This window comes from Oncorhynchus keta, chromosome 21, assembly GCF_023373465.1.
Source record: "Oncorhynchus keta strain PuntledgeMale-10-30-2019 chromosome 21, Oket_V2, whole genome shotgun sequence".
Lineage (NCBI taxonomy): Eukaryota > Metazoa > Chordata > Actinopteri > Salmoniformes > Salmonidae > Oncorhynchus > Oncorhynchus keta.
In genome coordinates, this window is record NC_068441.1 from 38,725,152 (window position 1) to 38,744,077 (window position 18,926).

Genomic DNA, 18,926 nt, shown 5'->3' on the forward strand with positions numbered 1-18,926 from the left:
CCTAGGACCATGCCCCAGGACTACCTGACATGATGACTCCTTGCTGTCCCCAGTCCACCTGGCCATGCTGCTGCTCCAGTTTCAACTGGCCTGGGCCCTAGGACCATGTCCCAGGACTACCTGACATGAGGACTCCTTGCTGTCCCCAGTCCACCTGGCCATGCTCCTGCTCCAGTTTCAACTGTTCTGCCTTACTATTATTCAACCATGCTGGTCATTTATGAACATTTGAACATCTTGGCCACGTTCTGTTATAATCTCCACCCGGCACAGCCAGAAGAGGACTGGCCACCCCACATATGCTCTCTCTAATTCTCTCTTTCTTTCTCTCTCTCGGAGGACCTGAGCCCTAGGACCGTGCCCCAGGACTACCTGACACAATGCCCCAGTCCACCTGACTGTGCTGCTGCTCCAGTTTCAACTGTTCTGCCTTATTATTATTCGACCATGCTGGTCATTTATGAACATTTGAACATCTTGGTCATGTTCTGTTATAATCTCTACCCGGCACAGCCAGAAGAGGACTGGCCACCCCACATAGCCCGGTTCCTCTCTAGGTTTCTTCCTAGGTTTTGGCCTTTCTAGGGAGTTTTTCCTAGCCACCGTGCTTTTACACCTGCATTGTTTGCTGTTTGGGGTTTTAGGCTGGGTTTCTGTACAGCACTTTGAGATATCAGCTGATGTACGAAGGGCTATATAAATAATTTTGATTTGATTTGATTTACTGTACCATTTTAGCCATTTTGCAGACGCTTTTATCCAGAGGGACTTACAGGAGCAATTAGAGTTACCTTGCTCAAGGGCACATCGACAGATTGTTCACCTTGTCGGCTCAGGGATTCGAATCAGCAACCTTTCGGTTACTTGCCCAAAGCTCTTAACCGCTCGGCTACCTGCCACCTGATTTACCATTCTGCAATTTTTTTTGACTACATTAGAAAGAGGGTGCTCTTGTTCCTGCATGAGTTCTACCTATGTAGGTTTGGTTGAATTGAGCCCACAGCCATCCAGAAGCTCAGTTGGGTATAGGAGCTGAGCAGTTTCACAGATAGTAGCCTAGTGTTGTATTCACTAACCTCTCCTACTCTGGGTTACAGGTACAGGTGGAAGTAGTTCCCCCAGGAGCTAAGGCAGCCAAAGAGGTAAAACATCCATGTATCTTTTCTCTATGTGGGTTTGATTTTGCACTAAATTGATTGGCATGGAGTTGCATTGCTTGTGTTTGAGTTTTGTTGCATCATGTGTAGGAGCTTGCTGTGGACCCGTTTGATGCCCTGGCTGATTCCTTACCCTCATCAGAGTCTTTCGCCCCTGCAGCCCATGTATACACCGGGCCAGAGGTGATAGAGGTACAGAACCTTCACAGAGTGTGTGTGTGTGCACAGTGCAATTTGGATTGGGTTGTGTGTGTGCACCCGGTCACCATGTAAAACAGTGTGTGTTGTTGTATATGTCTCACAGCATGGATTATCCTCAAAGAAGGGAGTGATCTGTGGGGGGAACGACTGCCCACTGCCCCCAGGATACCGATTTGAAGACATGGTCAGTCTTTAAATCACCCTCCCCCTCCAGTGTTCTTCTTCCTCATCATCATCATCACTTCTGCATCTTAATCCAACCCTCAGCCTTCTGCTGTTAGAGAGCTTTGAGTTTGCATGTATCTTTAGCTTTGTACTACAGTACTCCCTTTGACATGAGACATTTGACTGGAACCCCTTGGTTATCAGGTCTTCCAACAGAGAGATACGCCCCATCCAGAAACAGCCCCTAGACCAGGGGTGTCAAAGTCAAATGGACGGAGGGCCAAATAAAAAATTTAGCTACAAGCCGAGGGCCGGACTGTTCGAATGTTCATTGAAAAATTTTTAAATGACGCATATAGTCTAGTGAACCTAATTGAACCTACTGAAAACCTAACAAATATATTCCAATATGATCAGATAAATAAAGCAATATTTTCTTATGGCTCTGTCAGTAATCTTTAATTTTCAACAGACACAAAAGACAAATTTCCTTTATATAAAAATCCCCATAACATGAACATTAAATGAAAGAAACCGGTATTCAAGGCACCATCAGTAGCCTATATTTTCTATTTTAGCAAAAGTGGGCTAAATTTACTTCAAAGAAAAAAACAATAATAGCAATTTTCTATCATCCACTCAACTGAAATATTTTAAAAATATAATTGGATTGAAATACAATAAAATAAAGTGCAAAAATCTATTAATCAAAAACAACACTTTGTTTAAGGAGAAGTAACATGCAGTGAAAACAAATATTAAACTTTAACTTTTAAACTTGAACTGAGTAAAAACTCTAAATATGTGATTGCACAGTAATGTTCACTTGTTTGAGGTTGAGGGTGATACTTGGTGGTGTCCCATCTTTTCCACAAGTTCATCAATGTTCGGGGTAAGGCTCTGAGCTGAGGAAATCCTCAGAATTGAGTGGAGGTGTTCAGCAGTAAGTCGACTTCTGTGTGATGTTTTGTTCAAGTTCATCAAAGAAAACAGTTGTTCACACAGGTATGTGCTGCCAAACATAGACAACGTTTGAGCAGCCTGGATGCGCAGCTGGGGCATTGTGTCGGGGAGGAAACGGGCGAACTCCGCAGCACCCACTGCCGCATATTTTGCCCTCAGTGCATCATTGCATTGGAGGTCAATCAACTCCATTTGGAGGTTTGGTGGTGAGCTTTCCACGTCAACAGCAAATGGGTTACCGAGCAGTTCCAACCTGCTTTTTGTGCTTCAAAGTCAGCAAATCGGCGTCGAAAGTCAGCGGCAAGCATACCTATTTTATCAGCCAACTGTGCGCTCGGGAACGCACTGGTAGAGAGCTTCTCTTTCATGGTCTGGCAGCTGGGAAAGTGGCTCAAATTTTCTTTCCGCATCTGCGTCTCCCACAGAGTCAGTTTGGTTTTAAATGCCTTCACTGTACTGTACATATCAGAGATGACACGATCCCGACCCTGCAGCTGCAAGTTCATTGCATTCAGATGACTCGTAATGTCACACAGAAAAGCCATTTCACACAGAAACATTTCGTCTCGGAGTTGTGTTGTGTCTTTCCATTTGCTGTCCAAGAACAGACAAATCTCCTCACGAAGCTCGAAACATCTTTGAAGCACCTTTCCCTGGCTTAGCCATCGCACCTCTGTGTGATAAGGCAAATCACCATGCTCCGTTTCTAACTCCGTCAGAAATGCCTTGAACTGGCGGTGATTCAAACCTTTGGCTCTGATAAAGTTAACTGTGCGCGTGATGATGCTCATTACATGCTCCATTTTCAAGGCTTTACCGCACAACGCTTCCTGGTGTATGATACAATGATAAGCTGTCAGCTCACCTGTCGCGTTTTCCTCTTGCATCTTTTCCCGTATCTTCGCCACCAGTCCGCTCCTGTGTCCACACATCGCAGGTGCTCCGTCGGTTGTCAAACCCACGAGTTTTTCCCAAGGCAGCTCCATCTCATTTACACATCTTGACACCTCTTCATACAAATCATGCCCCGTAGTTGTGCCATGCATAGGACGTAAAGCCAAAAACTCCTCTGTCACGCTTAGGCTGGAGTCCACTCCGCGGATGAAAATTGACAACTGGGCAATGTCAGAAATGTCGGTGCTCTCATCCACAGCCAAGGAATATGCAATGAAATCTTTTCCCTTTTTCACAAGCTGCTCTTTTAGATTGATGGACAACTGGTCTACTCTCTCGGCAATGGTGTTTCTGCTCAGACTCACATTTAAAAAGAGTTGCCTTTTTTCTGGGCAAACTTCGTCACAAACTTTAATCATGCAGTTTTTGATGAAATCCCCCTCCGTAAATGGCCGGGCTGATTTAGCGATCTCTTCTGCCAAAATAAAACTGGCCTTGACAGCAGCCTGGCCTTGTGATTTGGCTTTTTTGAACAGAGCCTGTCGAGATTTGAGGCCTCGTTTTTAATTCCTCTGCCTTTTGTAGCCTTTGTTCCATGTCCATATTCTTGTTTTTGTCCGCGTGTTTCGTTTCATAATGTCGTCTCAGATTATACTCTTTCAGTACCGCCACACTTTCTCCACACAGAAGACACACAGGTTTTCCAGCTACCTCCGTGAACAAATACTCCGACTCCCACCTTGTTTGAAACCCCGGTTCTCAGTGTCCACCTTCCGTTTTGCCATTTTTGATGGGTATCTGAAAGTTAATTTTACTGTGATGCTGACAACTGCTGTGCCAATAAATATTGAAATGAAGCAGCCTACTGCTCGGTGCGTCACCGTTGCATTGTGGGAAATGTAGTATTGGTGCGTGTAAAAGATCTGCGGGCTGCCGGCTTGCTGCGGTCTGCGGGCCGGTTCTAATAATAAATCAAGATCATCCCAGGGGCCGTAAAAAACCTTCTCGCGGGCCGGATGTGGCCCGCGGGCCTTGACTCTGACATATGTGCCCTAGACCATGTCCTATCCCCTGGACACTTGTGTTAATCTGAGACGAATGGATAGGTTTTAGCAATATGGGCCCAAGCTGATCAGATGACAAGATGAAGTTACTACCATATCTATCCATTTATTTCGGGTTTATATGATGGACTAGGGTTTGTTTCTGGACTTTGCCAAAAAAGCATGTATATAGTTACCACACTTTAATATTATTTTGTCATTCTTTTGTCAGAACATGTTAATGTATAATTTAAATCTAGGCTTACTCAATTAGAATATATCATTAATGTACTTTTATTACATTGAATTACAATGTTAAATCACGTTTTCATAGGCCCCAGTTGCAGATGTCAAGCCAAAAGATGTCCCGGTAAGTCATTGTATTTACTGCTAGGGAATACACTGTATGCTGGGGAGAAATATTGAGATATTGACTTTCTCCTCTCAATCTTTCTCACATACCCACATACTAATGCATGTGCGTACACACACACACACACGCACACACACACACACACACACACACACACACACACACACACACACACACACACACACACACACACACACACACACACACACACTAAAGGTACTAAACAAACCATAGGTCATCCCATGGTCTCTTCTGACAGTTTTGGGTACCTCCTACAGTGTGGAATGTTGCTTTGCGCTGTGGGGTGTTGGCTCTGCAAACAGCATTAGACCCACCTCAACCAGCTGGCTCTAGTTCTGCTAAACCCATCCTTTATAAACACACCCACACACTAACAACAGATAAATAGCCAACACACAATCACTCATTACTCCACACCTATTCACTTATATACACTTGCACACACATTCATCCTCTGGGCCACACCTTGTTTTGTACTGCAGTTCACTGTGTAGTATACCTCTGCTTCTAAGAGCTTGTTAGGACAGAAGGCAAACTATTTTACACCTGAAGTATGTTGTGTGAGTTGTCAAAAAAAATAAAAGTGAGTTGTCTAAAGTTGCCCGTTTGGTTATAAAGCATTTTTTATTTTATTACAGTTACATTTTAGTCCACTTCAGGGATTTGAACCAGCAACCTATTAGCCCAATGCTCTTAACCACTAGGCTTCCTGCCAAATCTGATGTTTTGTAAAGAGATTCTGCACAGAGTCCTTTGCGGAATGCTTTGTTGTGATTTAGATTCTAGGAAATGTGATTGGTGGGTGTGTCGGGGTTCTTTTGCTCCTGGTCTCTTTTAAATGGTTGGAGTTATTTTGACTCGCCCTCTAGTGATGCAGTTGAAGACAAAACTGTTACTGTAATGCTTTGTGTATAACTGAGGTTATTTGTTTGCTTGTTTGTTTACTTGTATATCAGAAACCTATGAGCACCGATGAGGCTCTGGACTCCCTGTCCTTTGGGTTCACAACCTCTATGCCTCCCATCCCTCAGAAACAGGAGAAGGTGAGACTTTGCACTATTAACAGGTTATAATCACTTATAAATCTATTAGAGCCCTGTTCCCTAAAACATGCATAAGGTTACAGAATGATTATTAGTCCCATATTCTTTTGGGTGAGACTGAGGTCCTGACCAGTGATACTGTAAATAAGAAGTGAGGTGTCATTATAACCAAATTATATTTCACCTGTTGACAGAAAGTGGAAGACTTGGCTGCCATTGATGCCTTGTCTGCTGGCTTCTCAAACTTTGCTCCACTTCCACCCGCTCCCATCAAGGTAAACAAGGACTGATAATATTTTTCTTCAACCCTTCATTGTAGAACTGTTATTAGCATGAGATGGTAAAATGTTATGAGAACCAATATCAAGTTGTGCCAACTGACATAACACAGTCATAATGACACATAGTGTCACGGATGTGAAATGGCTAGCTAGATAGCGGTGTTTGCGCAAAATAGCTTTTCAATCGGTGACGTCACTTGCTCTGAGACCTTGAAGTAGTAGTTCTTGCTCTGCAAGGGCCGCGGCTTTTGTGGAGCGATGGGTAACGATGCTTCGTCGGTGTCAGTTGTTGATGTGTGCAGAGGGTCCCTGGTTCGCGCCCGGGTAAGGGCAAGGGGACGGTCTAAAGTTATACTGTTACAATAGCACAATGTAGGCTACCTTGTTGGACTGCTAACTGCCTAGCCACCTACTGCTTATCATGTCATGACATATTAATGATGCTTACAAGATGACCATGTCATATCATTTTGACAGTGTCAGCTGTAATAGTTTATCACAACTGTGATGTAATTTTAATGTTCTGTAAAGACAGCTTTCTAGTGAAGCCTTCAAATGAACGTTCCCCTGTTCCTCTTAACTAGAACCTAAGAAACAGTATTTAACAAACCAAATAATCTCTCTTCTTCTTCCAGAAAGCTGAAGAGTTTAAGTCTGCACCTGTGACCAAGTCTCCTGCTCCCCCCGTTGACAAGAAAGCTAATGTGGAAAAGGTAAATAACACCAAAGGTCCTACATCCTGCATGACTACATAACATAAGCCATGCATAATACACAATAAACAGTGACAAACGCTTATGTCCAATGTTGCAGCTGATGCTGTGCTACTGTTGTGTTGAGTACTTTGTCATCAAAAATGCTATATCCATTCAAATAGACAACAAACTCTTCAACTATTCTATGTTATACTTATGTCGGGTTGTGAAGCTGTTATCTATTGACTTTGTGTTCCAGTTTGCTGATGACTTCTCTCTGATGTCAGGATTGGACTCCCCACTGGCCACCAAGCCCAAGACAGATGAGGTTTGTCATATGAGGGCTACAGTTTCTAGGTTGATGGTTTAGGTTGGTTTAGGTTGACAGGGTTTGTTTATCTGGTTTAGGTTGACATGGTTTTTTAAAACCTGGTTTAGGTTGATTGGGTTTGTTTACCTTCCTATTACTTTACTAAACTGACAACAAATTCTGGTCAGGTACTTCTCTTCTCATGGCTCCTTTCCTTTACATTACCAATAACAGACAGGCTGCTAATAATCATCCTATCACTCCAGTAAATTGACTGTGAGATTATGCGCAGCACTCTGAACTCTTCTCTGCACCTCGTCTAATGGCTTGAACCATATGCGTTTATAGAGTGTGGCCACCACATCAAGCAAAGTTGACATGGCTAAAAAGGATCCTGCTAAGTTGGTTACGGCTGTTGCTGCACCAGCTGCCGCGGCTGGAGATGCCTCTCTGAAGGGGCCACAGACTAAGGTAGACTCCAGTTTACTTTGGTGTATTAACCACGCTACAGTACAAGGCTCTTGAGGGTGGGGCTATCCCTGGGGTTAGGGGGCTACCATTGATCACTTGTTTGTGTCATTGTAATTTTTTCGCTGTTATCACACAATGTATCCAAGATCATGAATTAACAGATGGGCACAGTAACAGAGACTCAAAGTACATTGGACGCAGTGAAGGATGTCTACTGTACCATTTTACATTTTTATGTAAATACGGTATTTCTTTTTTAGAAATTAGCAACAAAAAAAACAACCTGTTTTCACTTTGTCATTATGGGGTATTGTGTGTAGATTAATAAGGGGAGAAATTATGTAATCCATTTTAGAATAAGGCTGTAATTTAACAAAATGTGGAAGAAGGCAAAGGGTCTGAATTCTTTCCGAATGCACTGTATATAGTATATAAGCCTTCCACAACCATAAGACCAATTAATAATTTAATTATTTTATCAAAATAGTTTAACCTGCTTTTTTTGCTATAATTACTGTTCTGGCTTTCAAGTCTGTCTGTGAAAATTCTCTTTTTTGTTACAAATGTAAGTAGAACCAAGCATAATGCACATTCACTAATAATGACTAACTTCTTGTAGTAGGCATTAGGCTATATAAAATGAGCACATGTCTCAATATCTAATATTTAGCTAATCTTTTATATTTCAAGTTTAGCCAGCTTGGATCTATTTGCTAGGTAACAAGGTTGAACAGTTTAATTGTTATGAACACACCCTTTTGTCTGTCTCCAACCTTTTTTAAAAGCATGTTAGCCTGTCCACTTTGTTCAGATGTTGAATTCAGGTGGTCTACCTTATTTCTCAGAATGAGAAGGAATGGCCAATATAATAGTTTGTTTTGCTTATTGCACATTTATAAAACACTGGCGAGACCACAGAATGTGGCTAAAATGCTGCTAGCGGTACCCAATGCGTGAGCTCAATCCATTTCTTTCATACTCTAGTTTTAGAAGTGTCGGCTGTGCGCGCAATTTGAGTAGTTGAGACATAAAAAGGATATCATTAGAAAAGTTCACTTATCCCCTATGACAGTAAAATAATGTTTCAATGTGTTTTGGTGTCCATATGACCGATTCTATTGCACCAAAACTAAAATGCAAATAGCGAGTTGAAACCGCCTGTCAGAGAGGAAGATGTGATCTCTCAACTTTGTTGGCGTGAGAGGACAGGTGTGTAAATCATAGAGAGAGAGGCAAAGCGAAAGGGTTCGCTCTTGATCAAATCTGTCCAATATAAGCCAAATCAATGCGTTTCTATGGGTTTATTTTGGACCTAAGCTTGTTAAGGCAGAGACGTGCATCTCTTCATTATATATAGACCTCTCGTGTAAATGGGGAGATGCACACCGCACAGAAAGAGCGAAAGAGACGAGACCAAAAATACAACACGAGAACAAGCGGATGTAAACGCTCTTAAAAAAAGATAAATAACCTCGATTCTTGCGGTACAGGCATTTGGAATATCGCGCAAGAACAAAAAATCGAATGAATTTAATGTATCGCCCAGCCCTAAAGTGAGATGTGATTATAACTCGATAATATTTCATCTATTGACAGAAAGTTGAGGATTTGGCTGCCGTTGATGCCTTGTCTGCTGGCTTTTCAAACTTTGCTCCACCTCCACCCGCTCCCATCAAGGTAAAGAAAGACTGATAATTATTGTTCCTCAACCCTTCATCGTAGAACTGTCATTAGCATGAGATGGTAAACTGTTATGAGAACCAATGTCAACTGACATAGCACAGTCATAATGACACAGTACAATGTAGCCTATCTTGTTGGACAGCGAACTTGCTAGCCACCTACTGATAATGCTAATGCCATGTTGTATTTATGATACATACAAGATGACCATGACATATAATTTTAACACAGTGTGAGCTGTAATAGCTTATGACAACTGATATGTCATGCTAACGTTCTGTAAAGACTGCTTTCTAGTGAAAGCTTGAAATTAGCTGTCCCCTGTTCCTCTCAACTAGAACCTAAGAAACAGTATTTAACAAACCAAATAATCTTTCTCTTTTTCTAGAAAGCTGAAGAGTTTAAGTCTGCACCTGTGACCAAGTGTCCTGCTCCCCCTGTTGACAAGAAAGCTAATGTGGAAAAGGTAAATAACACCAAAGGTCCTACATCCTGCATGACTACATAACATAAGCCATGCATAATACACAATAAACAGTGACAAACGCTTATGTCCAATGTTGCAGCTGATGCTGTGCTACTGTTGTGTTGAGTACTTTGTCATCAAAAATGCTATATTCATGCAAATGGACAACAAACTCTTCTTCATTGGTGGGTGTGTCGGTTCTTTTGCTCCTGGTCTGTTTTAAATGGTTGGAGTTATTTTGACTCGCCCTCTAGTGGTGCAGTTGAAGACAAAACTGTTACTGTAATGCTTTGTGTATAACTGAGGTTATTTGTTTGCTTGTTTGTTTACTTGTATATCAGAAACCTATGAGCACCGATGAGGCTCTGGACTCCCTGTCCTTTGGGTTCACAACCTCTATGCCTCCCATCCCTCAGAAACAGGAGAAGGTGAGACTTTGCACTATTAACAGGTTATAATCACTTATAAATCCATTAGAGCCCTGTTCCCTAAACAATGCATATGGTTATAGAATGATTATTAGTCCCATAGTCTTTTGAGTGAGACTGAGGTCCTGACCAGTGATACTGTAAATAAGAAGTGAGGTGTCATTATAACTCAATGATATTTCATCTGTTGACAGAAAGTGGAAGACTTGGCTGCCATTGATGCCATATCTGCTGGCTTCTCAAACTTTTCTCCACCTCCACCCGCTCCCATCAAGGTAAACAAAGACTGATCATATTTTTCTTCACCCCTTCATTGTAAAACTGTTATTAGCATGAGATGGTAAACTGTTATGAGAACCAATATCAAGTTGTGTCAACTGACATAACACAGTCATAATGACACAGCACAATGTATGCTACCTTGTTGGACTGCTAACTTCCTTGCCACCTACTGCTTATCATGTCATGACATATTAATGATGCTTACAAGATGACCATGTCATATCATTTTGACAGTGTCAGCTGTAATAGTTTATCACAACTGTGATGTAATTGTAATGTTCTGTGAAGACAGCTTTCTAGTGAAGCCTTCAAATGAACGTTCCCCTGTTCCTCTTAACTAGAACCTAAGAAACAGGTTTGTCATATGAGGGCTTCAGTTTCTAGGTTGATGGGGTTTGTTTATCTGCTTTATGATGATGGGGTTTGTTTAACTGGTTTAGGTTGATGGGTTTTGTTTACATTCCTATTACTCTACTAAACTGTGACATTGTCATTTTTTCTCTGTTTTCACACAATGTATCCAAGATCATGAATTAACAGAGTGGCAGAGTAACAGAGACTCACAGTGCATTGGATGCAGTGAAGGATTTCTACTGTACCATTTTAGCCATTTAGCAGACACTCTTATCCAGAGAGACTTACAGGAGCAATTAGAGTTACCTTGCTCAAGGGCACATCGACAGATTGTTCACCGAGTCAGCTCAGGGATTCGAATCAGCAACCTTTCGGTTACTGGCCCAAAGCTCTTAACCGATAAGCTACCTGCCATCTGCTTTACCGTTCTGCAATTTTTTTTTTACTACATTAGAAAGAGGGTGCTCTTGTTCCTGCATGAGTTCTACCTATGTAGGTTTGGTTGAATTGAGACCACAGCCATCCAGAAGCTCAGTTGGGTATAGGAGCTGAGCAGTATCACAGATAGTAGCCTAGTGTTGTATTCACTAACCTCTCCTGCTCTGGGTTACAGGTACAGGTGGAAGTAGTTCCCCCAGGAGCTAAGGCAGCCAAAGAGGTAAAACATCTCTCGCTTTTCTCTCTATTATTCGTTATTAAATGTACCAATTTTATTACATTAAACATCTATATTTATTACATTTCTATAAGTTATTACATTAACCAGTGTAATTGCATTAACCGTTGTTACAGGGTGTCAATACATTGAATTTGCTCTTTTTCTGTTGTATACATTGAGTATTAACTCATCCTTGATTGTAGCCAGCACCCATGCACCCAGCCAAAGCCACACCTCTTACCACGGGAGGAGGCAATATTGTAGTGGAGGCAGCAACTCCATGGAAAGCTGAAGTACCAAAGCTGCAGGAGTCTCCGGAACAGACAGCCAAGGTAGATGGCAGACAGTCGAGGAGTGTGGGGCCTCTCTCTTTGGATATTTATTCTTTACCCGACCTGGCTCTCTTTACGCTCACTTCCCCATTCAACACACTCTTCCTGGGTCATTATTCCATGTGTTATGTCTTCCTCATCTCTCCCGTGATCTTGAGGTTTTAGTCGTTCTTCCACCCCTTTATATGGTATTCTATCTTCCTCTTATCTCTGCTGATATATTTCAAAACATATCTCTGCTTTGGACTTCCTTACTTCTGGCCTAGAAGGTGTCTGTGTGTCTAAGTGGGAATTGGACAGACACTCTTATGCTTACTTTTAAGTCTTTCCAGCATGCCCACATTTGTGGTACGCTCAACACATCAAGACAAACCATGTTTGTCACATCTGTTGTCACCACAGAAAAGCCAGAATATATTTCAATTTTTTCTTCTGGCTGCATCACACCATATATAGTAGCTTCTGGGATTGTTTACCTGGTTTATGTTGATGGGGTTTGTTTACCTGGTTTTGGTTGATGGGGTTTGTTTACCTGGTTTATGTTGATGGGGTTTGTTTACCTGGTTTTGGTTGATGGGGTTTGTTTACTTTCCTTTTACTCTGCTAAACTGTGACTACAAATTCTGGTCAGGTACTTCTCTTCTCACGACACCTTTCCTTTCCATTACCAATAACAGACAAGCTGCTAACAATCAACCTATCACTCCTGTAAACTGACTGTGAGATTATGCGCAGCACTCTGAACTCTTCTCTGCACCTCGTCTAATGGCTTGAACCATATGCGTTTATAGAGTGTGCCCACCACATCAAGCAAAGTTGACATGGCTAAAAAGGATCCTGCTAAGTTGGTTACGGCTGTTGCTGCACCAGCTGCTGCGGCTGGAGATGCCTCTCTGAAGGGGCCACAGACTAAGGTAGACTCCAGTTTACTTTGGTGTATTAACCACGCTACAGTACAAGGCTCTTGAGGGTGGGGCTATCCCTGGGGTTAGGGGGCTATCATTGATCACTTGTTCGTTTCCTTGTCATTCTTTCGCTGTTTTCACACAATGTAGCCAAGATCATGAATTAACAGTGACACAGTAACAGAGACTCACAGTGCATTGGACGCAGTGAAGGATGTCTACTGAACCATTTTAGCCATTTATCAGACGCTCTTATCCAGAGGGACTTACAGGAGCAATTAGAGTTAAGTACCTTGCTCAAGGGCATATCGACAGATTGTTCACCTAGTCGGCTCAGGGATTCGAATCAGCAACCTTTCGGTTACTTCCCCAAAGCTCTTAACCGATAAGCTACCTGCCACCTGATTTACCATTCTGCAATTTTATTTGACTACATTAGAAAGAGGGTGCTCTTGTTCCTGCATGAGTTCTACCTATGTAGGTTTGGTTGAATTGAGCCCACAGCAATCCAGAAGCTCAGTTGGGTATAGGAGCTGAGTAGTATCACAGTAGTATTATTTGAACATCTTGGCCATGTTCTGTTATAATCTCCACCCGGCACAGCCAGAAGAGGACTGGCCACCCCACATAGCCTGGTTCCTCTCTAGGTTTCTTCCTAGGTTTTGGCCTTTCTAGGGAGTTTTTCCTAGCCACCGTGCTTCTACACCTGCATTGCTTGCTGTTTGGGGTTTTAGGCTGGGTTTCTGTACAGCACTTTGAGATATCAGCTGATGTACGAAGGGCTATATAAATAAATTTGATTTGATTTGATATCACAGATACATTCCGGCGCCGACAGAGATGGCCGCCTCGCTTCGCGTTCCTAGGAAACTATGCAGTTTTTTGTTTTTTTACGTTATGTTATTTCTTACATTGGTTCCCCAGGTCATCTTAGGTTTCATTACATACAGTCGAGAAAAACTACTGAACATAAGAGCAGCGTCAACTCACCATCAGTACGACCAAGAATATGACTTTCGCGAAGCGGATCCTGTGTTCTGCCTTTCACCCAGGACAGCGGAATGGATCCCAGCCGGCGACCCCAAAAAACGACTTCGTAAAAGGGGAAAACGAAGCGGTCTTCTGGTCAGACTCCGGAGACGGGCACATCGCGCACCACTCCCTAGCATTCTTCTTGCCAATGTCCAGTCTCTTGACAACAAGGTTGATGAAATCCGAGCAAGGGTAGCATTCCAGAGGGACATCAGAGACTGTAACGTTCTTTGCTTCACGGAAACATGGCTTACTGGAGAGTCGCTATCGGAGTCGGTGCAGCCAGCTGGATTCTCCACGCATCGCGCTGACAGTAACAAACATCTTTCTGGTAAGAAGAGGGGCGGGGGCGTATGCTTCATGGTTAACGTGACGTGGTGTTGCCACAACAACATACAGGAACTCAAGTCCTTCTGTTCACCTGATTTAGAATTCCTCACAATCAAATGTCGACCGCATTATCTACCAAGGGAATTCTCTTCGATTATAATCACAGCCGTATATATTCCCCCCCAAGCAGACACATCGATGGCTCTGAATAAACTTTATTTGACTCTTTGCAAACTGGAATCCATATATCCGGAGGCTGCATTCGTTGTAGCTGGGGATTTTAACAAGGTTAATCTGAAAACAAGACTCCCTAAATTTTATCAGCATATCGATTGCGCAACCAGGGCTGGAAAAACCTTGGATCATTGCTATTCCAACTTCTGCAACGCATATAAGGCCCTGCCCTGCTCTCCTTTCTGAAAAGCTGACCACGACTCCATTTTGTTGATCCCTGCCTACAGACAGAAACTAAAACAAGAAGCTCCCACGCTGAGGTCTGTTCAACGCTGGTCCGACCAATCTGATTCCACAATCCAAGACTGCTTCCATCACGTGGACTGGGATATGTTCCGTATTGCGTCAGACAACAACATTGACGAATACGCTGATTAGGTGAGCGAGTTCATTAGAACGTGCGTTGAAGATGTCGTTCCCATAAGCAACGATTAAAACATTCCCAAACCAGAAACCGTGGATTGATGGCAGCACTCGCGTGAAACTGAAAGCACGAACCACTGCTTTTAATCAGGGCAAGGTGACCGAATACAAACAGTGTAACTATTCCCTCCGCAAGGCAATCAAACAAGCTAAGCGTCAGTATAGAGAGAAAGTAGAATCTCAATTCAATGACTCAGACACAAGAGGTATGTGGCAGGGTCTACAGTCAATCACGGATTACAAAAAGAAAACCAGCCCCGTCACGGACCAGGATGTCTTGCTCCCAGGCAGACTAAATAACTTTTTTGCCCGCTTTGAGGACAATAAAGTGCCACTGACACGGCCCGCAACTAAAACATGCGGACTCTCCTTCACTGCAGCCGACGTGAGGAAAACATTTAAACGTGTCAACCCTCGCAAGGCTGCAGGCCCAGACGGCATCCCCAGCCGCGCCCTCAGAGCATGCGCAGACCAGCTAGCTGGTGTGTTTACGGACATATTCAATCAATCCCTATCCCAGTCTGTTGTTCCCACATGCTTCAAGAGGGCCACCATTGTTCCTGTTCCCAAGAAAGCTAAGGTAACTGAGCTAAACGACTACCGCCCCGTAGCACTCACTTCCATCATCATGAAGTGCTTTGAGAGACTAGTCAAGGACCATATCACCTCCACCCTACCTGACACCCTAGACCCACTCCAATTTGCTTACCGCCCAAATAGGTCCACAGACGATGCAATCTCAACCACACTGCACACTGCCCTAACCCATCTGGACAAGAGGAATACCTATGTGAGAATGCTGTTCATCGACTACAGCTCGGCATTTAACACCATAGTGCCCTCCAAGCTCGTCATCAAGCTCAAGACCCTGGGTCTCGACCCCGCCCTGTGCAACTGAGTACTGGACTTCCTGACGGGCCGCCCCCAGGTGGTGAGGGTAGGCAACAACATCTCCACCCCGCTGATCCTCAACACTGGGGTCCCACAAGGGTGCGTTCTGAGCCCTCTCCTGTACTCCCTGTTCACCCACGACTGCGTGGCCACGCAAGCCTCCAACTCAATCATCATGTTTGCGGACGACACAACAGTGGTAGGCTTGATTACCAACAACGACAAGACGGCCTACAGGGAGGAGGTGAGGGCCCTCTGAGTGTGGTGTCAGGAAAATAACCTCACACTCAACGTCAACAAAACTAAGGAGATGATTGTGGACTTCAGGAAACAGCAGAGGGAACACCCCCCTATCCACATCGATGGAACAGTAGTGGAGAGGGTAGTAAGTTTTAAGTTCCTCGGCGTACACATCACAGACAAACTGAATTGGTCCACCAACACAGACAGCATCGTGAAGAAGGCGCAGCAGCGCCTCTTCAACCTCAGGAGGCTGAAGAAATTTGTCTTGTCACCAAAAGCACTCACAAACTTCTACAGATGCACAATCGAGAGCATCCTGTCGGGCTGTATCACCGACTGGTACGGCAACTGCTCGGCCCATAACCGTAAGGCTCTCCAGAGGGTAGTGAGGTCTCCACAACGCATCACCGGGGGCAAACTACCTGCCCTCCATGACACCTACACCACCCGATGTCACAGGAAGGCCATAAAGATCATCAAGGACAACAACCACCCGAGCCACTGCCTGTTCACCGCGCTGTCATCCAGAAGGCGAGGTCAGTACAGGTGCATCAAAGCTGGGACCGAGAGACTGAAAAACAGCTTCTATCTCAAGGCCATCAGACTGTTAAACAGCCACCACCAACATTGAGTGGCTGCTGCCAACACACTGACTCAACTCCAGCCACTTTAATAATGGGAATTGATGGGAAATTATGTAAAATATATCACTAGCCACTTTAAACAATGCTACCTAATATAATGTTTACATACCCTACATTATTCATCTCATATGTATACGTATATACTGTACTCTATATCATCTACTGCATCCTTATGTAATACATGTATCACTAGGCACTTTAACTATGCCACTTTGTTTACATACTCATCTCATATGTATATACTGTACTCAATACCATCTACTGTATCTTGCCTATACCGCTCTGTACCATCACTCATTCATATATCTTTATGTAATATTCTTTATCCCCTTACACTTGTGTTTATAAGGTAGTAGTTTTGGAATTGTTAGCTAGATTACTTGTTGGTTATTACTGCATTGTCGGAACTAGAAGCACAAGCATTTCGCTACACTCGCATTAACATCTGCTAACCATGTGTATATGACAAATAAAATTTGATTTGATATGATAGTAGCCTAGTGTTGTATTCACCTACCTCTCCTACTCTGGGTTACAGGTACAGGTGGAAGTAGTTCCCCCAGGAGCTAAGGCAGCCAAAGAGGTAAAACATCTCTTGCCTTTCTCTCTATTATTAGTTATTACATTGACCAATTATATTACATTAAACATCTATATTTATTAGATTTAGATAAGTTATTACATTACATATTACATTACAGTGTTATTGCATTAACCGTTGTTACAGGGTGTCAATACATTGAATTTGCTCTTTTTCTGTTGTATACATTGAGTATTAACTCATCCTTGATTGTAGCCAGCACCCATGCACCCAGCCAAAGCTACACCTCTTACCACGGGAGGAGGCAATATTGTAGTGGAGGCAGCAACTCCATGGAAAGCTGAAGTACCAAAGCTGCAAGAGTCTCCGAAACAGACAGCCATGGTAGATGGCAGACAGTCGAGGAGTGTGGGGCCTCTCTCTTTGGATCTTTATTCTTTACCCGACCTGGCTCTCTTTACGCTCACTTCCCCATTCAACACACTCTTCCTGGGTCATTATTCCATGTGTTATGTCTTCCTCATCTCTCCCGTGATCTTGAGGTTTTAGTCGTTCTTCCACCCCTTTATATGGTATTCTATCTCCCTCTTCTCTCTGCCGATATATTTCAAAACATATCTCTGCTTTGGACTTCCTTATTTCTGGCCTAGAAGGTGTCTGTGTGTCTAAGTGGGAAGTGAACAGGCACTTTTACTTTTAAGCTCTATGACTGAGTCTTCCCAGCATGCCCACACTTTGTTGCGCTCAACACGTCAAGACAAACCATGTCTGTCACATCTGTTGTAACCACAGAGAAGCCACAATATATTTCCACTTTTACTTTTTCTTCTGGTTGCAGCACACCATATCTAGTATTACTTCTGGGTTTGTTTTCCTGGTTTAGGTTGACAGGGTTTGTTTACCTGGTTTAGGTTGACAGGGTTTGTTTACCTGGTTTAGGTTGATGCAGTTTGTTTACCTTCCTATTCCTCAACTAAACTGCGAAAACAAATTCTGGTCAGGTACTTCTCTTCTCTCGGCACCTTTCCTTTCCATTACCAATGACAGACAAGCTGCTAACAATCATCCTATCACTCCAGTAAACTGACTGTGAGATTATGCGCAGCACTCTGAACTCTTCTCTGCACCTCGTCTAATGGCTTGAACCATATGCGTTTATAGAGTGTGCCCACCACATCAAGCAAAGTTGACATGGCTAAAAAGGATCCTGCTAAGTTGGTTACGGCTGTTGCTGCACCAGCTGCTGCGGCTGGAGATGCCTCTCTGAAGGGGCCACAGACTAAGGTAGACTCCAGTTTACTTTGGTGTATTAACCACGCTACAGTACAAGGCTCTTGAGGGTGGGGCTATCCCTGGGGTTAGGGGGCTATCATTGATCACTAGTTCGTTTCCTTGTCATTCTTTCGCTGTTTTCACACAATGTAGCCAAGATCATGAATTAACAGTGACACAGTAACAGAGACTCACAGTGCATTGGATGCAGTGAAGGATGTCTACTGAACCATTTTAGCCATTTTGCAGATGCTTTTATCCAGAGGGACTTACAGGAGCAATTAGAGTTACCTTGCTCAAGGGCACATCGACAGATTGTTCACCTTGTCGGCTCAGGGATTCGAATCAGCAACCTTTCGGTTACTTGCCCAAAGCTCTTAACCGCTCGGCTACCTGCCACCTGATTTACCATTCTGCAATTTTTTTTGACTACATTAGAAAGAGGGTGCTCTTGTTCCTGCATGAGTTCTACCTATGTAGGTTTGGTTGAATTGAGCCCACAGCCATCCAGAAGCTCAGTTGGGTATAGGAGCTGAGCAGTTTCACAGATAGTAGCCTAGTGTTGTATTCACTAACCTCTCCTACTCTGGG

General features: G+C 43.3%; 1 protein-coding gene and 1 long non-coding RNA gene across 51 annotated transcripts in view; one reads left to right on the plus strand and one right to left on the minus strand.

Moving 5' to 3' along the window:
- Positions 1-18,926, plus strand: part of cast (calpastatin) — a 104,189-nt gene that overhangs the window by 70,537 nt on the left and 14,726 nt on the right. For 43 of the 50 annotated variants that reach the window (XM_052473885.1, XM_052473889.1, XM_052473883.1 and 40 more), the window contains 19 exons: positions 1,098-1,142; positions 1,248-1,349; positions 1,462-1,542; positions 4,758-4,793; positions 5,774-5,860; positions 6,055-6,135; positions 6,777-6,854; positions 7,096-7,164; positions 7,495-7,617; positions 9,214-9,294; positions 9,689-9,766; positions 10,108-10,194; positions 10,389-10,469; positions 11,444-11,488; positions 11,692-11,820; positions 12,612-12,734; positions 17,061-17,105; positions 17,319-17,447; positions 18,225-18,347. In XM_052473885.1, coding sequence (XP_052329845.1) covers positions 1,098-1,142; positions 1,248-1,349; positions 1,462-1,542; positions 4,758-4,793; positions 5,774-5,860; positions 6,055-6,135; positions 6,777-6,854; positions 7,096-7,164; positions 7,495-7,617; positions 9,214-9,294; positions 9,689-9,766; positions 10,108-10,194; positions 10,389-10,469; positions 11,444-11,488; positions 11,692-11,820; positions 12,612-12,734; positions 17,061-17,105; positions 17,319-17,447; positions 18,225-18,347 — 1,623 coding nt within the window. The remainder of the gene's footprint in view (positions 1-1,097; positions 1,143-1,247; positions 1,350-1,461; positions 1,543-4,757; positions 4,794-5,773; positions 5,861-6,054; positions 6,136-6,776; positions 6,855-7,095; positions 7,165-7,494; positions 7,618-9,213; positions 9,295-9,688; positions 9,767-10,107; positions 10,195-10,388; positions 10,470-11,443; positions 11,489-11,691; positions 11,821-12,611; positions 12,735-17,060; positions 17,106-17,318; positions 17,448-18,224; positions 18,348-18,926) is intronic. The other 7 variants (XM_052473899.1, XM_052473918.1, XM_052473917.1 and 4 more) reach the window with 5 other exon arrangements.
- Positions 643-18,926, minus strand: LOC127910368 (uncharacterized). Its single transcript, XR_008074553.1, has 3 exons — positions 18,689-18,926; positions 13,018-13,079; positions 643-791 (listed from the first exon to the last, which is right to left on the minus strand). It is a non-coding gene; the product is annotated as an uncharacterized LOC127910368 (long non-coding RNA).